At 39.7% G+C, this 17000-nt stretch overlaps 1 protein-coding gene across 3 annotated transcripts in view; it reads right to left on the bottom strand.

Annotated features, from left to right (window-relative positions):
- Positions 1-17000, bottom strand: part of rabgap1l (RAB GTPase activating protein 1-like) — a 119944-nt gene that overhangs the window by 8384 nt on the left and 94560 nt on the right. For 2 of the 3 annotated variants that reach the window (XM_062423863.1, XM_062423864.1), the window contains exons 19-20: positions 14020-14148; positions 2600-2692 (exon numbers count right to left, since the gene is read on the bottom strand). In XM_062423863.1, coding sequence (XP_062279847.1) covers positions 2600-2692; positions 14020-14148 — 222 coding nt within the window. Of the gene's footprint in view, positions 1-2599; positions 2693-8157; positions 8719-14019; positions 14149-17000 lie in introns of those variants that run through there. The other variant, XM_062423865.1, reaches the window with a different exon arrangement.

The raw sequence follows: 17000 nt of genomic DNA on the forward strand, positions 1-17000 counted from the left end.
TAAAGACATTGCCAACACAACTACCTCAGTGAACACCTCGAACTCAGATCAACCAGAAAAAGGAACACAAAGATCAAAGATTTAACTTTTACTTAATACCATAAACATAAGCATGTGTGCAAAATGTCTTAAAATCTTAGCTGGTCCAGAGGCAGCTTACCGTGCTGCTGTCCAGAGTCACAACGTCTTCATATCGAGCTGCAGCAGCACAGACTAAAGTTTAACACATGATCCAAACAGGAGTTTCCCTTCTCCGTCGGACACTTCCTAACCTCACCCTCTCCCCCTCACGCTCTTCAGACTTTCTTTGTATAAAATGGTTTATTAAATGGTACTTTTAATTATGTATAAAGATGGGCATTGAAAACAGCTAAATTAAAAAAAGAACCACTGGCACAACAACTCACACATTGATTTTACACGTATAAAGCAAATGAGACACACAAATACATACACGCCCCAAACAGTGCGACTCAAAGATATACATACCGAAACCTGGAGTATAAAACCTTTTAAAAATGTTGAAATGTTGAATTACGGTAAGCATGAAGTATCTAAAGTCCTTGACTGCATACCCTCAATAAGAAGTGATAAGTTTAACCATGTGCTAATGTACCAACAGGAACATTCCTGCTTTGTCTTGCTCTGTAAGTCTTTCCACTGGCTGCAGAGGAGGTGGCTCTGATCCAACATCTTATCTACGTTAAAAGTCTTCCTTCCTTCCTTCCTTCCCTCCAGAAGCAGCAGATTACAGTATACAGTACAGTACTGCTGTTTACATCAGCATTCGCTTATATGTGCCTTCAGGAAAAACAGCATGTAATTCTGGTGCTTTTTTTCTTGAGTTTCAAGTTTTTGTGGCTGTTCAAATTCTGGTTTCCATATACACAATATTTAATATAAATATTTGTTTTATTCTTGTTTTGATATGAATATTAGATTTTCTCCTCTCAGCATTGCCTTTTTTGTGATGTGTGAGTAAGCAAGTAAGGCCATCAGAGTTTTACTAAATTCACTGCTGTGTTTAGTGGGAAGAAGGCAGATTTCTTGTTGTTTATACCTGACCCTTCTGACTTTTCCAAGGAAACAAGCCAATGGTGGCAAAATATTTAGAGAATTTTTATAAACTAAGAAATTCTATCCTGATTTTAGCTTGACCACCATACGTTTTTTGAGTTTGTTCAATTGGGAACAACAACACAGCAAACTAAGTGTGAGATGTTGACATCATTAATACGTTATGAAGATGAGGCTTGAATTGTGATTCAAGCAAGTAGCTGCAAAGAAACTGGAGAAACAACCAACCAATTCAGCAGCAGACTTCCCTGTCCTTCACAGTCACAATTAGCTTTGTATCTGTAGACGATATTACTGTAGGTAGTTGTCATACGACACAATCAGTGTAACCTCTACACATCCTGATGAAGACTTTCTTTTACAGGATATCATAATGTGTTGGTTTCCCCTGATGGTGTAAAAAAGGTTTTGCACAAATGGAAAAGAAGATAATCACACCAGTTTCTGCCTAACAAACAAGCAGCACAGTTATATATATCAGCATCAGCATTTGAGTATGTTGAGAATCACACAGTAATAGTGTTCCTCTCTGCTGAAGTGGTTGGATATGTAGTGATTTGCTTGCTACTGTAGGAAACAAATGTTCTGGGAGCTCTGACACATTTGTAACCTATTTGACTAGAAGCAACAAAAAGGATGGACTCCGCCGTTATTTTAAAACTTGTTTACTTCAAAACTTCTTGTTGAAGAAATAGTACAAAACCTTCTCTTAAGAATCTATCCATTATCTATCCACTTACATGCATAATCTGCACACAAAATAAATTACATTGAATGGCCCTGCTAATGTGAGTTTCTATCTTAGCTTCCAAATTTCAAAGACAAATAAAAAAAAAATCTATTCTGCCATGAGTGGATTTGCGAAAAACAAGAATGACATATTTAGAACAAGAGGAACGGGAAAAAACTGTAACACAGAACAAATGAAAGGAAGAGATGCTGTCTGTTGACAGCTTGTGTCTGAATATCTTAATATCTGCCTCTCCTCTCCTTTTTTATGTTTTTGAAAAATCAGGCAAAGTAAAGTCACTGCAGCTATAAAACTCCCTGACAACACCCCTGCAGTTTCATCCAAAAATAAATTTGATGGATGTTTGCGGCCAATTATGATAAAAGTCAGTGTTGTTAAAAAGGCACAAATATTAACAAAAGCACAGTTTGACAAAACAGAGCTGAATTTCTAATCTTAGAAACATGGCTAATTTTAATTCAGCTACTTAAAAGAAGCCTGTATAACAAATGTTATGCCGTCCCTGCAACAAAAGGACAGCTCTTTCATCACATACTTTAAAATACATGAAAGAGGCAAGCATTTTCTCACCATTTGTATGACTGAACACTATCTGAGACGTTATTCATTTAAATCCTAAGGGAGAAAAGAGATAAATACACTGCATGTATAGCCTGTATAAAACACAGGATGGGCGTAAATAACTTCACCACCTGGTAGGATTAGTAAAACAATGTACCAGTAGTAATAAATGTAACAAAAAGGAAGCAATAAGATATCTGTGTGTCCTACCTGGTATCGATCGATGGGGTCTTCTTGTTGTAGCTGGCTCTCTCTCAGTGTCTGATATTCCTTCTCAAACTTCTTCAGCTTTTTGGTTGGAACCTGAAAACACCAGTAAATGTATTATGTTACTGTAAACTTCATTTACACAAAGTTGCCTCATAAAGTGTCATGGCAATGGTTTGTGAGGAAGAGGAAATGTGTATTTATTTGGAGACAAGATAAAGGATTTGCACTCAAAGCACCATTTTGCTTTTAACACAGTGATATGTGAAGCTCCTATATTTTCAAAAGATTTGATCAGAATGAGATGTTTGAAAATTCACATTTTGCCAGGTGGGGGTGTCAAGATCAAGAATCCTTTAATAGGGTTTCAAAGAACAGTATCCACCTATTACTCATACCACAGTGCCTTTTTTATTAGGGTATGTCAAAGATGTGTTTAGATGCTGCAGGATTTTACTTAATGTTGATCTGAGCAGTAGAATAAGCTTCACTTTTGAAATCATCAACATTAAAAAAAAACTGAAAGCATGACAGGGTCACCGCAAAGAGCCAAGACATACACCAATATCCTTTTAACACCAGGTCAAAACGTACTGCTGACATTTAGTGGCATTGTGGTTTGTGCTGCACAGTTTCCATTCTCCACTCTTGCACATTCTGCTCTGTCAAGGTTTACGACCAGAACATGTGTCCGTATGTTGTTCTCTACATGTGCTATTACCACATACAGTATGCACATAAAACAGACAGTACATTTGACTGTAAATGAGCCAGCGGCCATTAAGATATCAGAAACTTGCAGTTCGAACTCCAAGCTACAAAAATTGTGCTAACTTTGTTGATGGTGATTACTTAATGAAAGCTATCCAGATAAGTACCTCACTATTTTGCAACCATTGCAATCTCACAGTGTCAGTATTAAACACAGAGCTTAAAGGCTGCCATTATGTTCATATTGAGAAACAAGTCTTTAAATATGAAACAAAAGTTATTAATCTATTTTAGTGTGGTTAAATGTTAGTTTCGATATTTGTGAAATTGAGTAAAAAACGGAATTATATGTAAATGTTCTTGTAATTTATATGGTCAAAATCTGCTACATTATTAGAGTTGATTGTAAACAAGTAAGTAAATTTGCTCATTTTCTTTTCATTTTCAATGCATGAATGGTGTCTAACATGAGACAACACTGATGACCAATTCATATTGATTGGTGTATGTGTGCTTGTCTGCTTCAGGTGGGTGGTAATGTTATCTCTCTTGTGTGGAAACAGCGTTGCCATAGCACCCACCTTTGCGGCTGGGGATTCCAGGTCAATCTCTGTCACATGACTCCTCTGAGACTGCTGTGTCTGTGTGTGTGTGTTTGTGTGGTCATGTCTGTATGTGTCCCTTATTGATTATCGAGTCTAGCACCTGAGCTGTATATTTCTTCATCCATGAGAGATAGAAAGTAAACTGAGTGACAGTGATACAAAGAATATTTTCAGGTATCCAAGTATTCAAGCTATTTTTAAATAAGCCTACAGTTGTGTGGAAGAAAGGTTTAATGAGGCGTCAGAGTTTAGAACAGCGAGTACAAAAGCCTTCATGAGCTAGGTGCAAGTTGCTGTTTCAGTGCAGTCAGAGGAGGAGAGCACACTGTACATTTATTTTATTTAATAGGAAATGTCAGAGAGGATTATTTTAAGCTTTAGTGTAGCATTTACTCATATTGTCCTCTATATCTCAAATGTTGCTACTGTAAGACTAAGAGTGTTCTTCAAAATCAGTAAATGTACTTCATTTCTAACTTTGAGTTAAATTCATTTACTTCTTCGCAGTCTACTTCAATCTGGTGTGTTGACATTTGATCACTTTATAACTAACACTACAATAACCATTATTTACAATGCTACTGTGATTAGTGCATTTTCTCCTCTCTTTCTGCCAGTTTTCCACCAATAGACATTAAGCTATTTTCTAGTCCATCAGTGTGATTTGTTCATCATTTATAAGCCTTGTAAAGAAGGGGCTTGAAATATACAGCATTTCACAATATTTTGACCACACCCAGGAACAGAAATGTCCTTTTTACAAATGACGCAACACCAGGAAACTAAGTAAATAAAATGTCCCTATAACATGTCAGAAATCTGAGGACTTTACAGCAGATTTCCCACATCAATAAAACTAGCTGAGGGCAATAAAACCAGCTATTTAGACTATTCATTACCTGTCCTCACTACTGACCTGTGTGGTGACCTTTACGACACATGAGGAGAATGAATGTCACACTGCAATCTATCTGACACACAATCCTTCAGCAGATAACAGAATTCGGACCCATTCTATTGTTATCTGTGTGGGAAGAAAGAGGAGCTTGGTCTCCGTATAGTTAAGAATCATTTTATTGTAACATAACAATTCAGACAAACTGAACGTGGTGTTCCCCTGCAGGGACCAACTGTGACACTTACACACTCATGGTGGTGTGAGGTGTTTGGGATGCCATTGATCTACAATTAAATCCAGTTTCATTCGTTATCATGTTTTATTCTCACGTGTCGATTGAGGAAGTGACCTGTTGTTCTGTAAAAGTGAACCTTTTTAATTCCTAAAAGTTGATATTGGATAAGAGGATTTTCACCTGCAACATCAACAAATTGTCAAATGTGTGTAAAAAAATAACTGATTTAGTGGGGTTGTTCAATATGAGCAATTCTTTTATGGTCCAATACATTAATCCAACCTTAGATTTACAAAGCTCATGTTTCACAAAGTGCAATAAGACTACAAAAGCAGCTCTTTCACAACCATTTGATCAAAGTTGCCTTTGTAAATTATTTTACTCCATTTTCTGAGCAATATGCAACATAACAGAACTATATTAAGAAGGACGAACTTTCTTCTTAGCCCACTTGTGTAAAATCTGCACACATAGCACAGTCCAAGTTGTATGCTTTGGAGACAGAGAAGAGGGAGGGACAGAATGACGTGTGAGTTTTGTAAGATTTTATACACCTCCACATTTGCTGTTTTGATTCTGAGAGTCCAACAAACCCACGCGTCCCGAAAAACCCACCTCTCTCTTGTTCTTTCACCTCCTCTCACATACTCATTTAATGCCTGTAAGCCTTCTCCTACCAACTACAAAAAACTACCACTTTTTGTCATATGTTCCAAGCTTCCTGTATGTAATGCGATGATGTGACACATATTTCTGCAGGCTAACAGCAACAAACTGCCAGGATGTGGGATTTTTATTCTACACTTACACATTAAGTTAAGTTTTGAGAAAACTGTCAAGTTGTTTGTACTAGGTGGAAATTACTATGCAAATCATTTCAGGACTGTGGTCTTGATGCTGTTTTCTGATGTGATGTCAGTGTTTCTTTCTTCTTCTTTGCTGTATGTTATGCCATTTTATGCTACATTGACTCCTACAGTCATGATTTTGTTTATATTTGTCACTGCCTCAATATTAGAACAATGTTCTTCGCTACTATTATTTTGAATGTGAATTAGTTAAACTGAATAAATGTGTATACTAAGTAATCACTATACTAAACCCTTATTTGCTGAGAAGAGCAGATTTTAAAGATCAGGGTCAAATGGAGAACATCAGCTGGTAGAGATTCAGTGACATTTCAGTATGTTGAGGGGTTAAAACTGGGTCTCCTGAGTCTACAAATCATTACTGTTATAAAATATAGAAATTCAGTAAGAAAGAACACGTGTTCCTTTTTGTATGTATGTAATTACAAACGAGCTGGTAAAACTTAAGTTCTCTCTTTGAATGACACATTAAATCAGGAGTCACCGATAGACAAGCTGAAGTCTAGCTACTGATTATGCAACCTGCTGCTCTCCAACACCCTTAAAACACACAAACACTACAGTGTGACTCTGTAATGAAATGCAACCTAATACTGTGCCTACCTTAAGAGGCAAGGCCTTTACTCAAACTTACAGAACCACTACAACTATAATCACATTGGATCTCTATCACCCAACATCACCCTTAATTTGTTGATGTTTTTCAGTCTGGTTTTCACTACCGTTGGGTTGAAAGAGATCTTATGCAATGAATATATGAAACATGTTGGAATATATACTATGCACAATTACAAAATTCCCTCTGTTCCCTGACTTCCTCTGATAATTGAGCCAATTCCCTGACTTTCCCTGCCTGCACAGAGACTGCTGCTTTTAAAATTAATATTTCGTTTTCATCATGTTGCTGATATCTTCATCCAGAGTCACTAATTTATAAAAAAAAGTTACAATTCCCATGTCACTAACATTACAATAAAAGTCAACAGTATTCCAGGGAAGTAATTCATGTGTCAAACTCCCTAATAAATACAGAATTTCCCTGTGAATTTGTCAAAGTCTCCGACTATTTTTGTATAAAAAATACATATCAAATCTCATTCAGTGATATTCCTGAAATTCCAGGAACAGAGCTGGGCCTGCTCTGCTGAGTTATAACCATTGAGCATGTACAAGGCTCAGCGTCTTGCTCAAGGCCACTTCAGCAGCACACATGGTTACTGACAGACACAGACACACACAACTTCAGTTTCAGGGCTCCGACCAGCCAGTGCAAAACCAAACCTCATGCTTGCTTTCAGTGTGAAATGTTAAAGGCCAGTTTACAGACAGAAGGGCCACACTGATACTGAAATAGGATTAAAGACGCCTGGTGCTTCAGGAAATGGTACCAGGCCCACTTTTAGATTTCTGACCTGAATCCCTGCAGCAGAAAATGGAATTGGTCCCAAACCTCCCGACTGGGATCACGGGCTGTAGTGCCATACTGGGTATTATCTTACCAGAAAGAAAATGTGTGTGTCAGTGTGTGTGTGTGTGTGTGTGTGTGTAGTTATGAAGTTTGATCGACTCTTACATGAGGTAGTAGTCTAAAAGACTTTGAATATTGAAATCAGGACAAAGCCAAAGCCGGACATTGCTGCAAAAACTAGGCCATGGAATTCAATTACCCATGTGAGGAAAAAACACATACACACCCCCACACACAAGGTCTCCACTGACTCCAAATTTATATCAGTAATTGAAACAAACTGACAGCCACCAACTACATCTGTGTCTAAACTGACTGACAAAGCTCTGCAACCACAAACAACCAACATACTTTCAGTAGGAAAACAACACACACCTACACATTCACACATGAACTCACAACATCTACCACATGGAAGAATACATGTAGTTTCTGCACATTTTACATTTTCCACTTCTGTTTATGAACAAGTTGATACTGGTTACTACTATACCAGAATAGAAAAAGTGATAAAAGATAAAGCTAGAGAATAAACAGCATTAAAATGACAACTGACGAGCAACATCTGATGAAAAAAGAAAAGACAGGAGCAGGTGAATTCCTCTTTCCCCATTTTTTTTTCTCTAAAAACAGAGAGAAATAGTTGGGAATATCTTCCATCAGAATAAAAAAAAAAGCATACAACCAGTGAGTCAAGGGTAGATGAAAGGAGAAACAAAAACAAAAAACGAGACAAAAAGGAAAAAGAAACAATATGACTGCAGAACAGACCTACCACCGATCTGGGAGTTCTGAGAGGTCTGGAGTGGGCAACCAAGCGAACCAGGGTGTCCTCCTCACCCGGCCGGTCAACTACATGAGCGTCGTATGCCACCATGATGGACACCTCCTGCATCATCTTGACTACTGATTATTCCCAGCAGCAAGGAGGAGGAGAGGATGAAGAAGAACGAGAAAGAAGAAGGAGACGGAAAGGAGAGGAGTGTAGCTGGCAGGTTTTGTTTCTCTCAGAGAGTGGAGAAGGCAACTGACTGCTTACAAGAGTCCCTCAGGAGCTGAGCCCCGCCCACTGAGAGGAGGAGGGGCGCGGGGAACGAAAGGGCAGTACAACACACCTGTTTGTCTCTCTCTCTCCCTCTCTGTAACGCTAGAAGCATATGACAAAGGAGTAGGATGATTTTGCTTTTTCTTCCTTTCCACTGAGTAAATATTTCCGTCTCTCTCGGTCTCATTTGTGCCTGTCTCTTTGCCTCACTCAGAGCAGTCTCAAGGCTCTTTTTTCAGTTTCCTGCTGTTCATAAAAAATAAAGATAACGGTTTGTTTAAAATGCTTGTTTACACATCTATACTGTGTGTCTTTGTGTATGTTTGAGGTTAAGAGAGAAAGGAAGGAAGTTGTCAGATCAACCACAGTGACTTGTTGTTCACAACTGCACATCGTTCCAACGGTAAAAACCATTAAAGTGAAGTGAAAGCAACTTCATGGCTGCCCTGGATGATGCCTGAATATACTGTCCAATAGTTTTCTGCCTCAGGACCCCCTGAGGTAAAAACTACCTGACAACCTACCTGTTGTAACTGCAACAGGCTCCTCCTCTTAGGGGAGATGCATCAACAACCTCTAGTTCTCTTCCTTTAATTATGTGTATTTATATGCTACTGTGTTTTTCTCTCATATACATATCTGGCTCCTTCATGGAAGTCTTTTGTAGAGCTGTCTCTATGAAAACAGTAACACATTAACAGTCAGGTGAAGCTGTATTCATTTGTGACCCAGTAAAGCGTCTTATCTTTTGCCTTGTTGTCCACTCCAAAAAAGATGTACTATGTCTATTATGCAGGAAGTGCAGTTTGCTGTCACTTGTCATAATTTTTATGCATATGGATTTAAGGAAAAGGAAATATAAAAAAACAACAGGAGGAAATACAATAAGCATGGCTAATTTTTTCTAAGGTTCTCATAATTAATGAGGGCCAGTTTTGTGAAAAATATTCTCAGTGGTAGCAAAAGATGAACGCATTACAAAAACATCTGGTAAACTATACTGTATTATTCACCCAAAATATATAAATTATATAAGTAACATAACATAACATTTTAAATATATATTATGAATGAATAGATGACTAGAAATAAAAAACTCAAATCAGCTATTTTTTGTAGCTTTGTGAAGTCTTTGGGTCTCTGGGATATCTTTTATCTCTATAAATGACAGAGTGCAGGTCTCACTCCACACATCCTTGTCTCCCTTTCATTCTCACTCTGTTCTCAGTCTGTTAAAGTTCAGCTTTTCTGTTGGAGGGATTTGGTAAAAACCGGATTAATCAGTCAAACCCTGAGCAGCAAATGAATATACAACATTTCTCTCTTTTTTCCTGAAGTCCTGAAAAGTCATCACCCCAGCTGCGGTCTGGCGGATGTTTAAGAAGGCTGAGAAATTCAAATTCTTCCCATAATCCTCAGAAAGGCTAAGCCACCCTACTACCCGTTGTGCTCATCAAGCCAAGGTGCCAGTGAATTCTTTCGCTGTTTTAAGCAGCTTACAGAGTTCAGTTGATCCGATTTAGACGTTGACAGAGAAAAATATGTAAAAGGGGGGAGTGAAGAGAAAGCAAAGTGGCTTGGACAAGCTGGTTTTCCTTTTTGCTTTGAAGGTAGTTGAGCATGGCATGTCTTCCAACATTCATCCAAAAAAAGTAGTGTGGTTATTGACTACCTAAATCTAGAAGTCACCATGCAACGTCACATACACATGATAACAGATTTATTTAAAGAATTCTTAATTTCACCCTGGTTCCTTTCTTTCCTTCCATCGCTAATCCCAGCCTACTGGAGAGTACATGTTCATTAAGATGTGGTGCCAGCATCATCTTTGTCAATGTGTTGGAAGCACCTTCCTGTTGTTTGACTTTGTCTATAGCTAATGAGAATTGATTGATGAATTATTAATTGTTGAAGTGAAGTCAGGTACCAAGTAAAAAAAATGCTAAAAATTCACAGGATGCAACGATTTTCTACTGTTATCTGATTTACAATCAGGGTGTGAATTGCCGGGGGGGGGGGGGGGGGGGGGGGGGGGGGGGGGGTAGTGGGGATTTCCCCCCCTTTGGTCTATATGTTTCTGCCTCTACAGGGTTATTTTTTTTTATCCCTGGTGTGGACACAAATGTTTCCCCTTTAGAGTGATCTATGCTGCTTCACCCACATAAAATATCTAAAATTTAAAAGAAACTATTAAAAAAAATCTAAGTAAAGGGCTGCATGTGAAAACAATCACAGAGTGCAAACAACATTAAAATCAGACATGGACTTTCACTGTCAGCGATCGAGTGACAACAGGGAAAACACTGCGTCAAGGCTACATGATGATTCAGTAAATGGACCAGAGGTTGCCTCCTTCCGTGCTCTGAGGTTTACAGAGATGTGGGTAAAAGAGGGGAGATACGCTGCGGATGACCCCACCACAGGAAAGTAGAGAAAGAAGACAGAAGACCCATCAAAGCATACCGTTTTCTTAGTCTGACAAGTAGGCATCTATTTTTGAGGCATCAGGGTGTGATTTTTTGAGAAACTGCGCTGTGTTTATATTTATACTGAAAGTTAAATACCATTAGATTTTGGATTTAATCACAGACAAAACAACACTGACATTTTATAGCAAACTTGATAAACAAATGATAACTGATAATGGAAATAACTACCAGTTGCAGGTGTAATGTGATGTTATTTTGCACCGAGATGTGGAAAGGGTGTGATAAAGCCCAGCATGGTGGAGAGGGTGACAAGTCCTGGTGTGAAAGGGTTGGGGTGGGGTATGATGTGGCATAGTGTGATGCACCGAGGTGTCGTTTGATGTGAGATGATGTGCTTGTGTTGTGATGTGAGGTTTTGTGACATGATGGGACATCACTAGATGTGGCACAGTTGGCTAGATATGCGATGCAGTGTTGTGCAGTGTGGCGTTTCAAAGGCTGATTTGATGTGCGGTAATCTATCGATGAGCTGATTTGGGTTGGATGAATGGTTAGAAGCAAAAATAAAGAAATGTGAGGAAGGAATGGAAGGAAAGGATGACTCATTTGTGCTCTTATTTTTTTCTTATCAGTTCCTCTTTTGTGCTGTTTTTTATTAATCTCTTTCGGACTGCCTTGCTCTATATAATTCACTCCACAGGGAATATTCTACTTTAAAAGTTAAAAGAATGACTGGTTTAATAGAGACAGACACAAAGCTCTGAGTTAATGCATGTGTTGATGTGTGGGTGTGTGCATTTGAGTGTGCAAGAAAGACAGCCTAGAAGAGAAATAAACTCAGCAGAGTAAGCATATTCAGGGCTCGTCTGAGAGAAAAGAAAAGGAAAAAGTGTGAATAAATATCAGGAAACTGACGAATAGCAAGGTAGTTAAAGATCAGCAAGGGTGGGATGATCAAAAGATGAGCAGAAAGAGACATGAAGTTTCCTGTCTGTCCCGAGGCTAAGCCTGCCTATCTGACAGTCCTGTTTGAGCTTATTTCATCTGCCTGCACATATTCTCTCTCTGTCTAGTTGTCCCTCGCTCACCCCTTTAAAGCAAGGATGTTTTGATGGCATTTTAAATCAGTTGTTGCTAGTATGTGTGTGAGAGTAGATGTCTGAATTTGCGTGGACTGTACATGTGTGCTATATGTTAAGGAGAGTGTCCATAATCATGCAAATTACTGTACTGTATGTGTTTACACCTTTATAGCCATGCCAATACAGGGAGAGTTCGGAGCAAAATGTCTCTCTACACAACCATCAATGACTTTTCCTTTGATTTGTAACCAATACAACAAGTTTTGAGAAAATGCTGCTCGTGAAAGTATGCATTTGTGAATTTGTGTGCCTACATCCATGAGTTTGTGTATTTATACTGGGGCAAGTTTGTGTATTTCAGTGAGTGAACATGTAAAGAATGTGTGTGTGTGTGTGTGTGTGTGTGTTTGTAAAATATAAGGCTAAATATGACATGTCGTATTGCTGCAGGACTGTGCAAGAGCCATAATGCTACTAAACCACTAGAGATAAACATTGAGTCAGTGCGCAGGATTTCCTGTATGTAAAAAAAACAGAAAAATACACTTAAAAGGGGGATTTTGAGCACCTAGAGCTATGTGTCCTGCCAAAATGCCAGTTAGCACGTCACTACATCACAACCTGTCTATTCACTGTAGGCGTCCCTGGATAAGAATCGGAAAATGCCAAAAATGTTAAATATTAACTAAAACAAAACACAAGGAGAGTAACAAGAGCACAAGGAGAGAAGGGTGGAGGGAGGATGATTATCTCTTACATCTGTCTCTGTCAACTCTTTCCTTCCTCTGTCGCACTACTCTAACACACACACACACACACACACACACACACACACACACACACACACACACACACACACACACACACACACACACACACACACACACACACACACACACACACACACACACACACACACACAGTCAAATGCACTTTCAAATGTACCGCTTTAGGGTCTCTGGTGACCTCAGCAAATTCCCTAAATGCCAGCAGCCTCATTAAGGTCCGCAGGAGGATGATAACGTGTGTGTGTGTGTGTGTGTGTGTGTGTGTGTGTGTGTGTGTGTGTGTGTGTGTGTGTGTGTGTGTGTGTGTGTCTGTAAGAAAAATATGAGTAGCCCTCTTTAATCTACTGAAGTTGGACTGCTGCTAAAACCAATGACTGATAAAGCAGAACAAAGACCTTTAAAGACAGAGGAAAGAAGCAGCAACAACAGCAAGCAGAACAAAAGCATATGTTAAAAAATGCAGTAAACATTTTTCTTGCTCTCTGTCTGGCTTCTTCAACACATATATCAATATCAAGTTCCTAAAAGCTTTTCCATTTGCTGCTTGAAACACTGGTAGTTCCTTCCTGCTGCACAGGAAGTGATGTGTTTTACATTACAGGCTTGTTTGGAGTACACAAATGGACACATAGGGAAGAGCAGTGCTAGTCTCCATGTAAAATCTTTAGCAACAGAAAGTCCCTGAAAATCCTCATAAGAGCTCATACCTATTCCGTTTGATTGGCAAATTGTCTCTGTAAGGTGTAAACACAAATAACCCTAACTCTGAATATCAGATTAACAGAAAAAAGAAACAAATCATAAACATAAACAAGGACACCAATAAACTGTTCAACAATAAGCCATTTAAATCTAAGATCCCCTGTACTAAGGATAAGCTGGTAACATCACCATGGTAGAAAATACCCCATACTGCAATTAGAAGGTCTGGGATTCAATTCCCACCCAGCCTCTACTCCACATCCTTCAGGACCTCTGATCCCTCTGATAACATGTATTTGTGTCTCAGTGGGAGATGCTAAGAAAGGAATTCAGACTGATTCAGACTTTTACCACGATCCTATAGTGACTCCAGGAATACACTTGCATAGAATTGTTAGGTATTTTCTTTTTTGCCAAAGTGAGGACATTCGGTAAATGGAGGACATTTGCAGCTTTTCTCACTTTGTCAACAGACTATTCTTAGTTTTATGGTTAAACCTTGAATTAGGCTGAAGTTAAGTAGTGGGTGAAAGTAAGGAATATTTAAGCTTAAATATTGGGTTGCATGTGTTTGTTTCTAGAGGTCCTTACCTTGATGTTGCAGGCCTGCTCCATAAGCCTGCGGGCGTTCTCCGCAGCTCTGTAGCGTTTAGGCAGCTGGACTCTGAAGAACTTGAGAGCGCCTTCAAAGTCCGCCTGCAAGAGATCCTCTTTAGACGTCTGGAGGGAGACATGAGAAGGTGGGAGGAGAAGGGATGTGATGGGGAAAAACAATAGACAAAGGATGGTTATTTGGAGTCAGACATGCAGAACACAAAGTAACCTCGAACAGATTGTTCTTCCCAAATGCTGGCTGTAATTAGACCTCTACATTCAGCTTTATGAGGCTATTGACTAAGCTATTTGATGAAGGTAATGTTGATCTCTGTGAGACACAATGGATTTTGTTAAGTTAAATTACATTTAACCAATTGACTGCACTATGCCTCTGACACAATCACCTATTTCTCTTATGACAAAGGCATTACTTCATGCACTGAGAGAATGGTTATGCTACAGTTTCGCGTTTGAAAGATTAACAGAATTATTTGAGATTCATAATTTTAGAGTCAGAATGGGTTTATCCAATTTCTTGTCAAATTGTAGGGATACAGATATCTGGTAAAAATATTTGTCTTGTCTATTACATCCACTTTTGTAAAAGAGCAGTTGCACTATTTTTTTCTAAACTCATTTCACTTCCCCCCTCAGTGAGAACAGCAGAGTCACTTTCCAATATCTATTATTGGAGGCTGAAAGTACCTCATATTCCTCCCCTGATGTTCTATTACATTCCATCTTCCCATTCTACTGGCGTTCACCTTGGGAGCAATTTTCAGGTGTGTGTCCTACAGGATCCTTGTGGCACTGAAAGTGTTTTATCTAACACTTGTAGCTTGAAGGTTATTCTAATTTTGTCATCACAGTAAATTATTTGGGGTAACAGCATAGAAAAATGCCTAAAATATACGCAACCAAGACCTCTAACAAACACATTTACTCTCGGGCAATGGTGTGGGACCTTACAGTTTGGGAATGAGCCTTTGATGTGAAAGTTAATTGTTGAAAGGTAACTCTCTCCTCCCTCAACAATAACTAATAATGCTGCATTTGTGCAACACACAAAGCCTCTGAGTACTGCAGTGCAGTTGCTCAGTGACTGACAGCATTGGACTAGAACTATAGTGGGCAAATGAGTGTGCATCTGTCAAATGAACCAATGTAGAGGAGGGCTGTATTGAAAGGAGCATGGAGTTTTATCAGTAAGTGTTAGACACCCAATACCACCATCTTGTGGTGGTAAAGATGTACTGACACTAGAATCTATCCCAAGATATTATGGTTATGAACATGTGACAAAATCATGGTATAACTATGTTAAACTTCTAAGTCTAAAAGGAGAATATGTAAACAACTAGCATGACATTCTAGCAAGCATGAGTAAGAGACAATGGGGACAAGTGTCCCTTTTTAATTGACATTTGCCTTCCAAGAGTTGCTTCTTTTATGAGTTTTCCATATGAATCTATTAATGCAAGATTCAAGGCTAATAGCACAAAGGATAGGCTAGCCATGTTGTAAATACAAAAATGTCAGGCTGTCAGCTGGTACATTTATCCAGCGTGGCATACAAAGAGGTCCACAGCAGAATATGGAAGCCTCACTGTCAGAGGATGTCAGGGATCACAGATCAGATATACACAACAATGCAATACACATTTCTTTAGCCAAATAACAATGTGGAAAGACTGCCCATTTACTGTCATCATCAGTAGCTCTATGAAGCACAAGTCAAACTACAACCACTGTTGTCCTAAACCTGACCACCCCTGTGTGTTCTGCTACTTTTATCCCGTTTCTCCATTTCCCAGTCTCCTCTTTCTCACCGCCAGAAGCTTGGGGACGAAGAGTCGGTGTCCCATCCCAAGGAGACCCATCACCTTGCAAAAGGAGTCATCTGAGGCCTGACTGCTTTGGGCCTCCTCTGTCTTCCCCTCTCCATCCTCCACTGCCCCGCGCACTGCTGGAAGTTGCAGATGGGGGGTCAGGGCCGGTATAGGAGGAGGAGAGGGTGGAGGGGAGGGTGGAGGAGATGGTGGTGGGGTGGGGCAGGGTGAGCGAGAGGGGCGGTCCCGCTCCGGGGCCAGGGTGGCAGATGACTCCAGCGTGTCGTCCAAATGTCACAGTGGGTTTGTCAGATTTGGAGGTGAGATGGACTGGTAACAAAAAGGTTGGTATGTGGAGTCAGTTTAGGTGATCCAAGAGCTGTGTTGAGGTCAGTATCTAGCCTGACTGGCCAGGTCCTGGTGAACAAGGTCACTGACCTACTGGGGAAAGAAGTTGATATTGCCACATCAGGCAGTGTCACAACCGACTGATGTTTAGGATGCCAGCTCGGAAAGAAGCAAACAGATGTTCATAGGAACAAACAACACCACAGCAGGCTGAGTCCACGCATCCGAGCCAGTTCATCTGGGCACCAGATAATTTGGACAAGTGGACAAGATGTTAGTGGAGGCCACTCAGCTTGCACCACTGTCAAAGCCCAGTAATGATAACCAAGTGCGACAAAATTACAGTCAGAAAATGACGTATAGATGCTGCCTTTTGCATAATGCTGAGTCTTTCAGCTACCTGCCAGACTCACTTTGAAATCCAGGCACACTACCCACTCTCATCTTCCTGTGCCAAACTCCCCCAACCAATTCCAATACAGTGTCCCGTTGCCTAGCAACAAAGCTGCTCCACACGTGGGCTGCTGCTCCAGCAAACAGCAGTGATGGATAAGTACTCCACCTTTTTTACTTTTCCTTCGTCGTTAGACTTCAAAGATGGAGAGAAAATCCTCCTCAGTCCGCACGACTGAGTGGCTTTAACACTCAAGGCTCAGTGCATGTGAGATGACACATCAAAGCCGTCGGTATGTTTTGTACTGAGTTTCTAAATAGGAGGCCGCACCTGGTATGAAGCTGACAGGATTTTTAGCTTTCTTTGAAATGTAAAATGGCCTGAAAAAATAACAGCATGGATCC

The sequence above is a fragment of the Scomber scombrus genome, chromosome 8 (genome assembly GCF_963691925.1).
Source record: "Scomber scombrus chromosome 8, fScoSco1.1, whole genome shotgun sequence".
Classification (NCBI taxonomy): Eukaryota; Metazoa; Chordata; class Actinopteri; order Scombriformes; family Scombridae; genus Scomber; species Scomber scombrus.